We start from the raw sequence: 15,711 nt of genomic DNA on the forward strand, positions 1-15,711 counted from the left end.
AGTAATTGGATAACACTTCATGTGTACATCATGCAGGAGTGCCTAAACGGCTACCTATAGGTGGATGCAGTTGAATCCTCTCAGAAATTGACAAACTTATGTACAAGTAACGGATTAAATTTTTTTAAGAGATTGTCATAAACAAAACAGAATGAGGTAACTGGATAACCGTTTGCGTATACTATACTTCATACAAGAGCGCATATACGACTACATATTAGTGCATGCAGAATCCACTCAGAAATTGACTACACTAGTAACGGATTAAAAAATGACAACGGATAGTCAGAAACAAACTAGAAAGAGATAACTTGATAACCGTTCACGTGTACATCATGCACAAGCGCATAAACAACTACCTACTGATGCATGTAAAATCTTTTTAGAAATTGGCAGATATGTGTTTTAATAATGTATTAAAAACGATCTACACGTATCAATACGCTAATTATTTCCCTCACCCACTCTAATTCATAAGGATTAAATGTTTGTGATGAATGAGGATTCCAAGTCACAAAGACCTTTCACTTCTATTGATTTCCATAATCTTGATGAGCATGAAACAAAGCAATTAAAGAAACAAGAAATTATAGAAAAAGCAAGTATAGGAAAAGCACTTATAGGAAAAGCAAACTTGGTTGGTTAGAGAGATAGAGAAAGAGAGGAGAGAGAGAACTAATGGTAATTGACTAGATGATAGACGTAGTGGCTCTAGACTTTTGAAATTGCTCACCTCACCAAACCCTATATAATAATGTCACTGCCCGCCACGTCGTTACACTTGCAATACTCACCCTTCGTTTCCCCTGAAAATTCTTCTGTCCTCTCTCTCTCTTCTCTCTCTCTCTCCTCTCTCACACCTTCCCTCAAATTCTCACTCTCCCAGTCTCTCTCTCTCTCTGCTTTCTTTCTCTCTCTAGGGGATTTTCGGTTCTTTCGATGCCATGAGATCATCATACCCGCGCACTACTTCCCGGCGACGTCAGCCGTCGGGAATTCCCCGCCGTTTGCCTCCCCCCAGTTTCCCGCCCAACAACTTCTACCGCCAAACCCCTCCTCCCTCCCGCACAAGCTTCATCGTCGAGCTACTCGCCGATCACCGGAGTCTCCGAAAGCATGAAATCGACGCCGTGATCGCTAACTGCAAGGCCAGGCCCGAACGCGTTGAGGTTTCTCCAGCCAGTCGCATCGTGGCCTCCTTGTTCTACACGCAATGGGTCGATGCGCTAGAAGCCCTCGTTTATTTTTGGGAGTCCCGGCTGGACCGGTTTCATGATCTCACTCCTAAGTTGAACCGAATCGTCTCTGTTGCCTCCGATCTCGACGAGCTCCGGGACCGGCTGAAAGCCCTGTTCTCCGGCCGGATTAAGAAATTGATGGACGGAGAGGCGGTGAAGAAGTGGGAGGCGAAGCGAGTTTGGCTGTGCAACGACAACGAACGAGTTTCCAAGTTGCTCCGGCGGCATAACCATCTGTGGAGTTTCAGCGAGTTGAATGAGACACTAAAGAGGAACAGGAGCGAAATTCAATTGGTTGAGAGCAGGATTAGGGAGTTTAAGTCCGCCATGAATTGCTTGCTTGATTATCTTGAGGGGAAAGGGGCGGAGGAATCGGGTGAAGAAGGGGTGAGGGTGTTCAAATTTTCGAGTGAAGTTTATGATTGGAGTCAAATTCACAGCTTAATAGTTCGGGAATGCCGCAGGCTGGAAGAAGGGTTGCCCATTTACGCTTATCGGCAGCAAATTCTAGAGCAAATTCTTACCCAGCAGGTACAATGTGGTTAAATTTGGCTGTGTAGTTGTTTTCCGTCTTCCGTTTGATGTTTGATTTTGGGTTTGATTAGCAATCTCGGTTAGCGTTACTCCAATTTACGACATTCTTGATTGGCAACGGTAACGGTATATGTTTCTTTAAAGGCTCAATTCCATTTGTTGGGAGTGAACTTTATGATTGTGAAAACTAATGCTCAAGCATGTGTTAAAACCTGAACGGTTTGAAAATATGCCTTTTTTTAATACAAAAAATTTATACTTTTCTGCATTGTAGGTTATTTGTTTATTTGTTTGTTTCTTAAGCACTAATTAATGATTTAAGCCCAAATTCAGGTGCTTTAGACGTCTTACATAGTTTCTATTTATAATTTAGACTTGCCTCTTTCTCTTTCTTTCTAACTGCAGTCTGCTTAAATTTGGCTGAGTAGTTAATTTTTTGGGTTTGATTAGCAATCTCTGCTGCTCCAAACTGTGTCTGTTGTTTAAATGCTCAATTGCATCTGTTTGGAGTGAACACTAATGATTGTAAAACTAATGCTCAAGCATGTATTAAAATCTGAATAGTATGAAAATATGCTCTTTTTATTAATATAATTTTTTTTTAATGTTTATCTGCATTAATTTATTTGTTTTTTAAGCACTAATTTATTGCATAAGCTCAATTTTAGGTGCTTTATCTTTGGTAGACATCTTAACAAGGTTTTTATTTAGAATTTTAGATTTGCACCTTTGTCCTTCTTTCTAACTGCAACCTGCACAGGTCACGGTATTGATTGGAGAGACTGGCTCAGGGAAAAGTACACAGCTGGTGCAGTTTCTTGCCGATTCTGGAATTGCTGCCGAGCAGTCCATTGTATGCACTCAGCCTCGAAAGATTGCTGCCATGTCGTTGTCGCAGAGAGTTAGAGAAGAAAGTAATGGGTGTTACGGAGGAAAATCAGTATCTTGTAATTCAACATTTTTGTCAGGACAGCAGTTGGTTTCGAAGGTGACATTTATGACAGATCACTATTTACTGCAGCATTACATGAATGATACTAAGATGTCTGGTATTTCTTGCATAATAGTCGATGAGGCTCACGAAAGGAGCCTGAATACTGATCTCCTGTTGGCATTGTTAAAAGATTTACTTGGTCGACGGTCTAGTTTACGACTTATTATAATGTCTGCAACAGCTGATGCCAATGTGCTTTCCGAATATTTTTATCATTGTGGAATCTTTTATGTATTGGGGAGGAGCTTTCGCGTTGATGTTAGATATGTACCATCTTTCACTGAAGGAACTTCTAGTGATGCTTCCTATGTTTCTGATGTGATGAGGGTAGCAACAGATGTACACAGAACAGAGAAAGAGGGGACGATTCTTGCCTTTTTGACTTCCCAGTTGGAAGTAGAATGGTGTTGTGATAAGTTTATAGCACCACGTGCAATTGCATTGCCCTTGCATGGAAAACTTTCTTATGAAGATCAATTTAATGTTTTCCAAAACTACCCTGGAAAAAGGAAAATCATATTCGCCACTAATCTGGCTGAGACATCTCTGACAATTCCTGGGGTAAAGTATGTGATTGATTCTGGTATGGCAAAAGAAAGCAAATTTGAACCGGGAAGTGGCATGAATGTTCTCAGAGTTTGTATGATCAGCCAGAGTTCTGCTAATCAAAGAAGTGGCCGTGCTGGAAGAACTGAACCAGGAATATGTTATAGACTTTACTCAGAATATGACTTTGAGGCTATGCCTCCTTGTCAGGAACCTGAGATTCGCAGAGTTCATCTTGGTGTTGCAGTTCTGAGGATTCTGGCTTTAGGCGTCAAGAATTTACACGACTTTAAATTTATTGATGCACCTTCTTCTGAAGCTATTGACTTGGCTATCAGGAACCTTGTTCAGTTGGGAGCTGTTAAGCAAAAGAATGGTGTTTTTGAGTTAACCCAGGAAGGTCGGTGCTTGGTTAAATTGGGTGTTGAGCCTCGGCTTGGTAAATTAATTCTTGGTTGTTGTGACCTTAACTTGCGTATGGAGGGTCTTGTTCTTGCAGCTGTAATGGCAAATTCCCGCAGCATATTTTGTAGAGTTGGTAATGATGAAGAAAAGCTTAGATCAGACTGCATCAAGGTGAAATTTTGCCATCGTGATGGTGACCTCTTTACCCTTCTCTCTGTGTACAAGGAATGGGATTCTTTGTCTCGAGACACGAGAAATGTGTGGTGCTGGGAAAACAGCATCAATGCCAAAACAATGAGGAGATGCCAAGACACGGTGATGGAATTGGAGTCTTGCCTTAAACATGAACTCCACATGATAATTTCTGGTACCTGGTGTTGGGATCCTCGTGAATCAAATGATTGTGACAAACATTTGAAAAAGGTTATACTTTCTTCTCTTGCAGATAATGTTGCTATGTTCTCAGGTTATGATCAACTTGGTTATGAAGTGGCATTAACTGGGCAGCATGTTAGGCTGCATCCTTCGTGTTCATTGCTAGTATTTGGGGAGAAACCTAGTTGGGTAGTGTTTGGTGAAATCCTGTCGGTTTCTAATCAGTACCTGGTGTGTGTCACTTCCTTTGATTTCAACTCTTTGTCTGCGCTTTATCCTCCTCCTTCATTTGATGTATCAAAGATGGAAAGTCGAAAGCTTCAGCTGAAAGTGTTGACTGGTTTTGGCATTACTGTTCTTAAAAGATTTTGTGGGAAGGCAAACAGTTATCTGCTTCATCTCGTGTCCCGTATTAGGACAATTTGCGAGGATGAACTTATCAACATTAAAGTTGATTACTATCAGAATGAGATTATGTTGTTTGCCACCTCAAATAACATGGATAGGGTTGAAAGATTTGTAAATAATGCCTTGGATTGTGAAAAAAAATGGATGCGTAATGAATGCTTGGAGAAATGCTTATATCACAGTTCTGGCGTCTTGCCTCCTGTAGCATTGTTTGGAGCCGGTGCAGAGATCAAACATCTGGAGCTTCAAAAAAGGTGTTTGACATTTAATGTAATTCATTCAAAACTGGATTCTGAAGATGATAAGGAGTTACTTAGTGAGCTTGAGAAGTCTATCTCTGGTGGTATATGTGCTATTCACAAGTTCCCCAGCACTGGGCAGGAAAGTGTTGACAAAGGAAAATGGGTGAGGGTAACATTTCAAACTCCTGAAGCGGCTCAAAAAGCAGCTGAGCTAAATGAATCTGAATTTAGTGGCTCCATACTGAAGGTTATTCCTTCGCAGGTAGATCATAAAATGTTTTCATTCCCCGCTGTTAGAGCTAAGGTTTATTGGCCTCGCAGGCTAAGCAAGGGGTTTGCATTCGTCAAATGCCACATGAATGATATCTATCCCATAATTGATGACTTTTCTAACCTTGAAGTTGGTGGAAAAAAAATTCGCTGTGAGATTAGCAAAAAAGGGGACATGGATGCTATCGTGATATGTGGACTAAGCAAAGATCTGTCCGAGGCTGAAATTTTGGACGTGTTGAGGACTGCTACAAGAAGGCAAATCCTTGATTTTTTTCTGCTGAGAGGAGATGCTGTAGGAAATCCGCCATGTAGTTTTTGTGAAGAAGCACTCTTAAAAGAAATATCACCTTTTATGCCTAAGAGGTATTCCCACAATAGCTGCAGTGTACAGGTTTTCGAGCCTGAACCAAAGAGTGTTTTCATGAGAGCTTTGATTACATTTGATGGAAGATTACACTTGGAAGCGGCGAGAGCTTTAGAAGAATTAGAAGGGAAGGTACTGCCTGGGTTCCTTCCATGGCAAAAGATGAAATGCCAGCAGTTGTTTCATAGCTCTCTATCCTGCCTCGCCCCTGTCTATCTTGTGATCAAGAAGCAGCTGGATACTTTACTCTCAAGTTTTATACATCTAAATGGTACTGTTTCTTATCCAAGATTTGGTTTTCTTTTGATCTTATATTTTTCTGTGGTTGCAAGTATATTGGCGTATTCTTCTTTTAGTGTCACGCCCTTTTTTTCATTTTAATTCTTCCTCCTTCATGACTTGGGATTTTTATAATTATAACTTTAGATGTTTTGTGAATCACTGTTCTCCTGGAAATAACATGTAATTGCAGCATTATGATAGAAGCCATTCTGGAGAACTTGGTTCTTGCAATGACTGAGTCTTGTAATCCTTCCAAAAGCATTTTAATTTTATAATTATATGGGAATTTTTTCAATCTAATGCACCCTTCTGCTTTATCTTGTCCAATAAATTGTTATTTCTATCACTGGTTTATACTAACAATGACTAAGAACAATAGGTTTATTTTCTTATAGACATAGGTAGGTGTTTGACCGTCTTTATGTTTGTCTTGTTTACAGGTGTAGAATGCAGCTTAGATAGGAATGCTAATGGTTCCTACCGAGTGAAGATATCTGCCAATGCTACAAAAGTTGTTGCAGAACTGAGAAGACGTGTGGAAGAGCTTGTTAAAGGAAAGACTATAGACCACGCCAGCCTTACTCCAGCTGTTTTACAGCTTCTTTTCTCTAGGGATGGCATCAGTCTAATGCACGCACTCCAGCGAGAGACAGGAACCTATATTCTTTTTGACAGACGTAGCCTCAGTGTACAGGTCTTTGGTTCTTCAGACCAAGTTGGTGTGGTAGAGAAGAAATTGGTCGATTCCCTTTTAACCCTCCATGACAATAAGCTGCTTGAGATCCGACTTCAAGGCCATACCTTACCTCCCGAGTTGATGAAAGAGGTTGTTAACAGGTTTGGGCCAGACTTACGGGGGCTCAAAGAGAAGATCCCAGGGGCTGATTTTGGTCTAAATGTTCGCCGTCAAGTAATTTCCATCCATGGAAGCAAGGATGTGAAACAGAAAGTAGAAGAGAGTATTTATGAGATTGTACAGACGTCAGGTAGTTCAACTCAGAGGTTTAAGAGTGATGTTGATTGCCCCATATGTATGTGTGAGATTGAAGATGAATACCGGCTCGAGGACTGTGGGCATTTATTTTGCCGCTTGTGTCTAGTGGAGCAGTGCGAGTCGGCAATTAAGAACCAAGATAGTTTCCCAATGTTTTGTGCACACGAGGGTTGCAGATCTCTTATTTTGTTCATTGATCTGAAGTCTCTATTATCAAATGAGAAGCTGGAGGAGCTATTTAGGGCTTCACTGGGGGCGTTTGTTGCATCAAGTGCAGGTATCTACAGGTTTTGCCCGTCTCCTGACTGCTCTTCTGTGTATCAAGTAGCTGCTCCTGGGACAGACGGTGAACCATTTGTTTGTGGTGCATGTTATGCCGAGACATGTACCAGGTGCCATTTAGAACATCATCCATACCTCTCATGTGAGCAGTACCGGGAGTTCAAGGAAGACCCAGATTCATCGTTGAAGCAGTGGTGCAAAGGAAAAGAACATGTGAAGAGCTGCCCGGTATGCAGGTATACAATTGAGAAGATAGACGGGTGCAACCATATAGAATGTAGGTGCGGGAAGCACATTTGCTGGGTCTGTTTGGAGTATTATGCAACGAGCGACGAATGCTATACCCATTTGAGGACTATTCACCTGGCCATCATTTGATATGAAGTGCTCGTGACGTTTACTTATCGGTCGGCTTAGAGTGTTGTTGATATATGATATGAAATAGGTAATGTAGACACAGCAAATGTAAGTACATTTTCTCAATGTAAGTGCTTTTAACCAGACTGAACTCTAGCCAAGTTTTTCGGTGTTCTCATCAAGTTTGGATAATAAGAAATGAGAAGCTCTGATGAGATCATTCATCCAATTTTGTGTGCTTGCTTTTAACCGTGACCTCGAAACCGATCTGAAACTCTAATAAGCCCTTGTATTCAGTAATTTTTAAACTGAAGCAACTCTTGACCATTGATCCATATGGAATCGACATTGCATCAATGGTTAGAAATTCCGGGGACATGCCTTAGCATTTCTCTTGTCTATGTTATGTGGCATGGAGAAGTGCAAAGCGGGTCCTACACTCAACTGGACCACTAAATCAGAAACATATAATCCCAAAGAATCCTTGTTCAAATTTCAGTCAACGGAATGCTTGTTCATAATGCATACGCCCCTTTTGACCAAAAAAAAGAAAAATTTACACATTTATATGCACACCTATATATTTTGCAGTACAAAAGTGAAATTTCAGTACAAGTATCTGCAACCGAATGCGAAGCCCACGCCGGCGATGCCAAAACAAAGTGCCAAAGCTACAACCCAAGTGATGCCATCCCCACCGTCACCTCCTTTTGATCTGCCACAACTACAACTCGCCTGATCACTCCCTTGCTCCGCCCAATGCGACTGCAACTTTGAAACTTGAAGCTCAAGCAACATCACCCATTGCCTGTAAGCAAACAACTCTTTAGCCTCCGCAAGCAACGCATTAGCGAGACAGTCTTTTTCCTTCCCCAACCTCTCAGCCTTCTTCTCCGCCTCCCTCGCTCTCGTTTGCGACAGCCTCAGCGCCTTCAGAAGCTCCAGCTTCTCATTCTCTCCGTCAATTCGGTTTCCATCCATGTCAAACTGGTCGTCCCTGTGATCATCATCGCGATCTGAGTTCACACTGCAAATCCTTTTCATGGATGACACAACAGTTTGATCCGAACCCGTAAATAGTTTTGCCGGCGGAGGAAGATCGCAGTTCTGTATGAGGTGTAAGCCAGCAGTCTTGTGGGAAACAGCAGTTAGACCCAGAAACATTTCATTCCCATCAGCTGCTTTAGGATTCAACTTTGTGTTATTAGATATCCGCCCAGCCATAGATGTCGGACTGATCAGAACTTGAGAAACAATAAAAGGAATTGGAAACTGCTTAATTTGTTGAGGATCGAAATGTAAAAAGAAAAAAATAATGGGGATATTTGGTGGGTGGGGTGGTTGGGAGAGACAAGGATTGAGAGGAGAGAGAGAGAGAGAGAGAGGGGAGAGAGGGAGGGAGTAGTGTGCCCGCAAGAAACGGGGTCCGTGGAATTGAATACAATTGTAAATGTTGGTCATTGCTTTTAGTACAAAGGTTGGAAAATTCCTTGCTTGCTTTGCTTGTTTGATTTGCTTTACACACAATAAATACGTTACACGGCCTAGACAATGACATCTTCAACTTAATTTTGTCTTAACTCTTCATTTGATAAAGGGATTATGAAAAAAATCAATGCACTAGATACGTCAACGCTTGTAATTACGTTGATGTGAGAAAGATAATAATATTTGTATTACAGAAATTTAAAAGGATAACCTTCTAACAAGCATTCTGCCACTTAGTACATGATATGGTGGTATTCTTCTTCACTTATAAGTGAGAGGTCTTAAAGTTCGATTCTCGTCAAATGCGAATTTGAACCACATTATTGCTAGCCCATTATGAGGCTAAGCTCAACCCCTCCCCTTTAGTGTGTAGATAATAACAATTGTTAAAAAAAAAAAAAAAAAAAAAAAGCACGTTATAGACTTTTAACCTGTTTTTTACAAGACAAAAATTCACTCTACAGGATCTCAATCTTTTTGAAGCGAAACAATAGCAGTTTTATTATCAAAATTATTTTGAATGAAATCCAAAGTCCTCAAGCCAAAAGAGACTCCAACATAACATACAATGTCATTTTGCGAAACTATTTGTCACGTACTCGTGGATTTAAAGATGAGATAGGCCCTGAAATAAGCAAAGCATCGTAACCAACTCTTGGAATCATCAACACCTAAGCCCAGAAGATTGAACTCGTAGTCTGGAACTCCAAAATCAAATGAGCTCCATTAATAAAATAGTCAGACACTTCACAAACTGACAAAAACCACCAAATGAGCGGGAAAAGGGTTACTACTGGCCCCAAGCAAGTAAGGGGTGACAACTATGAAACTTGTAGATCTAATGATTTGTTATGGGGAAGCAGATAGGTGTGAGAGGGAGCGTTTTGGCTGCCAGGTCCTTTATTAAAGATTCGACGGGTCATTAATATTGCTAATAGTGCATCGATAACGTATAACATGTTGTTGGGGGACTTTTAGGTCAAAGTGGATTTGGGCTTTGAGAACGTCTTCTTGTCTCCCTCGGTTTCGTACCAAGTCCTGGAATATCTCGAAAGAATTAGCACGTCTTAAGAATTATACCGGTTCGATCAATGACTCGAATATAGCATGATTAAGCAAATAATGACTTGGTCAAATGAGGCATGGTGCGGAAACTAGAAGTTCATCAGTTTAACGTGTTGAGAGAGAAAGAGAGTTGGCATGATTGCATGGTGTTCTAGATTGGATAATTTAAGTTTCCAAGGGCGGTAGCAAGACTTACGATGGCTGGAATACTCAAATGAGGTTATGGAGAATGTTAAGGTTGCATAGTGATGTTTTTGGGTTTCTTTGGTTCTCTGTGTGAAGCTAGAGGTTGGGCCTCAAGAGGCTTTCCCTGACTAAAAGAGATGAAAGAAGTTTGGGAAAACCCTAAGGTTGCAGAAAGATGGTTCTTTATTTCTCTCTAACGTTTAAATCTCTCTATATTATGATGTTCTAGACTAAGTTCTTGGATTCCCTTTAATGGCTTTTGACTCCCCTTTTTGTAGATGAATGATTCATTTCTAGGTTCCCAAGGAATATCTAATTGTGCCTTGGTTATCCCCTATTTCTCCCTAGTTCTCCTGCTACTCCCCAATTTTGATGTAAGGAGGCTAGACTGTAGAACCTGCATCATGTTTTCTTCCCGAGGCACGGGTTTCCTAGGTCAACTTTCCGCATGCGCTACTTTTGGTGGAGCGCCTCATGGCTTTCGCGCGTTGGACTTCTGCGTGAGCTAAAAAGGGAAAGTCTGCCTATCTCTTCATTAAATGCATGTCTAGCTAGCTTTCACTTGACTCTAAAGGTTAGGGCTTGGTTCCTCCCTAACTAAGTTGGTTAGATTGCTAGGGAAAGAAGGAAACTAGGTTGGTTCTCTGAAACACCTCGACCGGAGTCGAGGTATGCTGGTCGTCACGTGAGGGTGACGTAGCAAAGTGCGTAACAGAAGTGATAGTCTTAAGAAAATGTGAATAAATAAAAACCAAAACTAAACTTATTTAACTAGAGATAATATATAAGTGGGTGAAAGTGATCAAGTATATGATACACACATATTAGAGTATAGGTAACACGAAAGTGCAGTCGAACTAACTAAACACTAATTATACAAACCGGGAGAGGATCCCTACAATATTTAATGGAAAATCAGAACCGCCATGTAGTCCTCGTGAGCCACCAAAGATGAACAGCTACCTAGAACCTGGAGGGGCGCAAAACAGAAGGGTGAATGGGCAAAAACAAAGCATTCGAAAACGTATTTATCTTTATGAACATAATAACCCCTCTCCGTAAAACCATTATCGTTTCCAGAAAATACTACTACATAGGTATAAAAACGAATGCATAAGACCAGTGAAAACTGAGATATGCCATGTCATAATATTTCAGCATTAAAAAGATGTAAACCAAATGGCAACTAATATAAAATAGTATGTCAGTTGGAGTCACCTTGTGTGACCTGTACAACTGGATCTATAACTCATCAATCTAGGCTAGCACACGAGTCAGAGTCACCTAGTGTGACTTGTACAACAGGGTAGGTATAAATATGTACGCTCAAGTGCTACAATCGTGTGAAAGCTGTACGATAAATTGTGGGTCACCTACGAGTTGAAACCACCTATTATGGTCTATACGATAGGCTGGCACCAGACTTGGATCCAAGGTAAGCGTGCGATGTAGGAGGTGAACAATCACGTAAATGTTGGCCTTGGCCCCGTGCGGGAGCACTAATACCGGGGTGCAGCCATGATGAGCTCTAAATAAATGTATGCATACCAGTGCAATACAACTCATTTAGTCACATAATACTCACCAGAAACTTACCTAAGTCTCCTCAGCATTACACAATACAATTCACAAGTGTAACAATGCAATATTTAAAATGTAACTTATTTACGACATGGCAAGCAAAGCATAATTCCATATAAAAACGTTTCTGGAAACCGTATATGTATGTGTGTGTGTGTGTGTATATATATATATATATATATAACAAATGGCCAATCACTGATAAGTAGCAGGATCGTAGCCCTTTAGCTTCGCTTGCCCATGCTCATCCTCAGGGTATGTCTCACCTATATGCGATACAACTATTTTTATGTTAATTAATTAGCATATATACGAAATCTAGAAATAACTTCTCATAGTTTGCTCAAATGTAAGGTTTGAATATACGAATGTGATCTACTCGATGATATGAACTCACACAAATTTTTAGAAAAATTTTTGGATGCCAGACGCACCCTCACGCGCCTGCCATGTGTAGGCACGTGCACGACACACTGACGGAAACCCTAACGGTGTTAGGAATATTCCATCAAAATAGGCGGAACATTCCGTTAAATGGTAACAGCGTTACACAACATCGTTAGAATATTCCGTTAACATACGGAATATACCTTCTTCTTCTTTGGTCACCCGTCGGTCTCCACAGCTTACAGCCGCTGGCTGTCGTCTACATTTGCTGGTTTCTAGAAAATTTTCAAAGCTTTATATCTACTTCATTTCTTAACCAAAATCCATGAAATTTATATGGATTTGAAGGTCTTGAAGAGTAAAACACGTTCATACCTATTGGAAGTCCAAAATCCAACGAAAAACGATCGAAAAATTCCTTGGAAAATCCGGCCAACTCTGCAACTCTTCGAACCCACCTATTCCGACGTCCACTCCACTCCAAATCTACTCTAAAAAGTTGCATAGAGACCATCCCAAGTCTCAAAACCTTATAAATCGTCCATGATCGTGTTAGAGCAACCTAGCTCCTCGTCTGAGCTTCTGGTTTCTGAGCTAAAACTCATCAAAACGGAAAGCTAAGGGAATGGTGGTAAGCGTGAAGTTGAGAGGAAAATGGTGATGTGTTTCTAAAAGTTTGATCCGTGTGAGTTTGATGATGGTTGTGTGTGGGATGTCATGTGTGTATGGAGGGAGAAGAGTCGAGAATGAGAGAAAGAGAGAGGGAAGAGTGTATGCGTACGTGATTGGGCAGAAGAAGAAAATTATATTTTTCTGATTGGGCCGCTATGAGAGAGAGAAAGAGTTATATGTGTAATTGGCCCAAAGAAAAATAAAAACAAACTACCTGATTGGGCCAAGGGAAAACCCTATCTAATTAGTTCAAAAATTACCCGTTACACACTTAAATAATCGTAACTTTTTTGTTACAACTCCACTTCGGTTCTAACTCGCTTCAACACATTCATGACGTCGAGTATGATTTAATTATGACAGCGAAAAAGATAATTTAAATCTGAACACATACATCCAAGTCACTTAGCCAACGAGGGCATATTCATGATTTTTACATACTCGGAGAGAAAATTATGTAATAAATTAGGACGGGTCGCCATATTCTCTCTCAAACTTATCCACATGGAATACAAAGGTTATAGGCTTGGACTTTGGGCTCCCAAGCAACCCAAAGTTTTCCATAATCTTTACTCCACGTAGGCCTAATGAACTTCCGTAACCATCCACACCACAATTCATTTGACAAGCCCCGGGCATGAGGCTTAGGCTTATCTTAGCATGAATAGTGATTAGCGTGATAAAGCTTGCTGTGATGAATATGCATGAGTTCTCACAAGCATGGTGTGATTTACACAAATGTGGGGCTTCATTAACGTAGCATGGCATGATTACAAACATACCTCCTTCTCGATTTCGCACCCTTTGCATGTATTTGGTCTTGACTTGAGGCTTGTATGATAATTGGGTTTCGAGACTTGATTGGGCTTATACGTGATATTTTTTGGCCTCAACACATGTCAATAATTTTGTTACAATGATATTGACATATTGTGCATAGTCAGACTATCTTATAAGATTTCTAAACAAAATTACTTAAAGGCCTACTCGACCAGTTCCCAAGTAATACCCAAACCCCCATCAAGTTGGTCCTCAAGTGGTTAAAATAATAAAAAATTTAAACCGATGATCGTTAACATATCCAAATTTGATTAGTTTTTACACTTTTCCATTTTTTTTCTGTCAAATGATAGATTTGGTAATAGGATTTTTATCACCCGCAATAGTAGTGATAAAAACATCTAAAATACTTGTAAGAGTACAAGGTAATTGTAGTATAGTCGGCTCTAGTAAGGTCGTTCTCCACAAGGATTTAATGAATAATTTTTATTTAACCTAATTCTTAATTAACTACTTAAAACAAAGTTTGGAAAAGGTTGATTTTGTAACTTAAAATAATACGAATTTAAATAAAAATAATTAAAGAAATCAACAAAGTAAAGAAAAGAAAACGGTTTTGAAAGTCAATTTAAGTACTAGGGTTTCGTCGTCACCTTAACAATCCTGCGTAGTTCTTCCAATTACTTATGACTTACACATGCATATTTTGAAGTTTAGGTTTTCCTAAAGTATGCTCTACTTGGACCCCCATTTTAGAATGTATATCAAACATGCAATCCATTTGGGTATTCAAATCAAATCTAAACATGCAAGACTCATTAAGTTTTATGAAAACCCTTTGAAAAACCATGCAACCCTAAAGACGTGGTATTCATCTTGACTCTTAAGTGAAATCACAATTATTAACCTTAAGAAGCCTTCGTCAAGGGTTAGTATACTAAATATGGGATGTTACATGAAATGTTGACATTGTTTGATTATATACTATAGTAAATACTATTATGTAGCTTTAAACTATATATGATTTCCAAAACAAGGGTTAGTATATTGAAAATGATTTTAACTAGATAAATGATGATGATCCACTCATACTTTGTTTTTTGACCCCTTAGGACATAGTAAGAGTAAGGAGGCTTTTGGAGCAGACAAGTGGGTTTGGCAATGAGACTATCCACCTACTGTGTAGGGTGATCATTCTTACTGTTTAATTATCTAGTTGTAATAACTGCACGATCGTATTTATGATTTTGCGAGCACTACACTTTAATTTGTGTTAACTGTTGTATGCACTGCTACGAGCTCTGAACTCAATATGATAATAATAGGAGCATATCCCTAGTTGTGTACCCAATTGGGCAGGTTGTTAAGGATTTGCATAATAGTTTGAAATTAATTAATAAAAGAGCCGTTTTGGTTCAAAATTGTGCACATCATAATTTCTTTACTATGATTTTCGTCATTAAGTTGATGGTGTTTCGTCATCTTAATTCTGAAATTACATGATCAATTTAGTATCGACCATCATATTAGCTAATTGGCTATTAGGTCGAGGTGTGTCAGGCGTGACTATTTGACTATAATAAAGCTACAACACAACGTCCAATATGGGCTTTAGGGATGCACTATTTTGTTTCAATAGTATCAGTTAAATCATTAATCATATGAGTTTTTTCTAATTTTTTATAAGGAAAACTAATGAAAATGGTATGAAAACTTTGAGTTTTAACAATAAGGACAACATAAAAGGTAAAGTGAATTGTATCAAGATTGATTTTTTAGTGTAAAAATATAATTTTTTGTTAAAATGAACAGTACCATGAATTTTTCATTAAAATTCTTTTATTCTTTATGAAGGTATGAACCTATGCGACATTCCATAAACCTAGATCTAATTAATAAATAAGCTCGTTGGCCTGAAACCCATGATAATTTACCCAAATTCCCTTTAAGAGAATTCTCTTTTTCAACCAAGGAGAGTTGGTTTACTCTTCTACCATTTTCAAGTTTAATATGTTAAACAAAAATTTATAAGTAGTTTGTAGCTTAATTGGTTAAGAGCATTTTTTTTTTTTGTACTAAGGTCTCATGTTTGAATCCTCCACTCCTTAATTTACATGCATTTACGGTAGATATTATATCATCCCCACTCCTTAATTTACATGCATTTACGGTAGATATTATATCATCCGAAGAAAAAAAAAGAAAAAATGATAAACACACAACTTCGTTGAATCATTTTTGTTGTTTTTATTTAATTT

The 15,711-nt window shown here is 39.3% G+C and overlaps 2 protein-coding genes across 2 annotated transcripts; one reads left to right on the forward strand and one right to left on the reverse strand.

Annotated features, from left to right (window-relative positions):
• The first annotated feature begins 762 nt into the window (after nt 1-762).
• LOC125476180 (ATP-dependent RNA helicase DEAH11, chloroplastic-like) lies at nt 763-7,523 on the forward strand. Its single transcript, XM_048581972.1, has 3 exons — nt 763-1,769; nt 2,533-5,650; nt 6,102-7,523. The coding sequence occupies exons 1-3, from the start codon at nt 945-947 to the stop codon at nt 7,313-7,315; spliced, it is 5,157 nt and encodes a 1,718-aa protein (XP_048437929.1). The 5' UTR covers nt 763-944; the 3' UTR covers nt 7,316-7,523.
• A 377-nt stretch (nt 7,524-7,900) lies between these two features.
• LOC125476213 lies at nt 7,901-8,518 on the reverse strand. Its single transcript, XM_048582053.1, has one exon. The coding sequence runs from the start codon at nt 8,516-8,518 to the stop codon at nt 7,901-7,903; it is 618 nt and encodes a 205-aa protein (XP_048438010.1).
• Nucleotides 8,519-15,711: the final 7,193 nt, after the last annotated feature.

Source organism: the organism of the source record quoted next, unplaced genomic scaffold (genome assembly GCF_019419815.1).
Source record: "Pyrus x bretschneideri cultivar Hongxiangsu unplaced genomic scaffold, Pyrus_bretschneideri_v1 Contig18, whole genome shotgun sequence".
NCBI classification, from domain to species: domain Eukaryota; kingdom Viridiplantae; phylum Streptophyta; class Magnoliopsida; order Rosales; family Rosaceae; genus Pyrus; species Pyrus x bretschneideri.

Excerpts from the sequence above, each read along its gene's own strand:
- LOC125476213 (XM_048582053.1), bottom strand. The coding sequence starts at position 8,518 with ATGGCTGGGCGGATATCTAATAACACAAAGTTGAATCCTAAAGCAGCT.
- LOC125476180 (XM_048581972.1), top strand. The coding sequence starts at position 945 with ATGAGATCATCATACCCGCGCACTACTTCCCGGCGACGTCAGCCGTCG. Across the intron at positions 1,770-2,532 it reads AGCAAATTCTTACCCAGCAG|GTCACGGTATTGATTGGAGA; the intron begins GTACAATGTGGT and ends CAACCTGCACAG. Across the intron at positions 5,651-6,101 it reads AAGTTTTATACATCTAAATG|GTGTAGAATGCAGCTTAGAT; the intron begins GTACTGTTTCTT and ends TCTTGTTTACAG.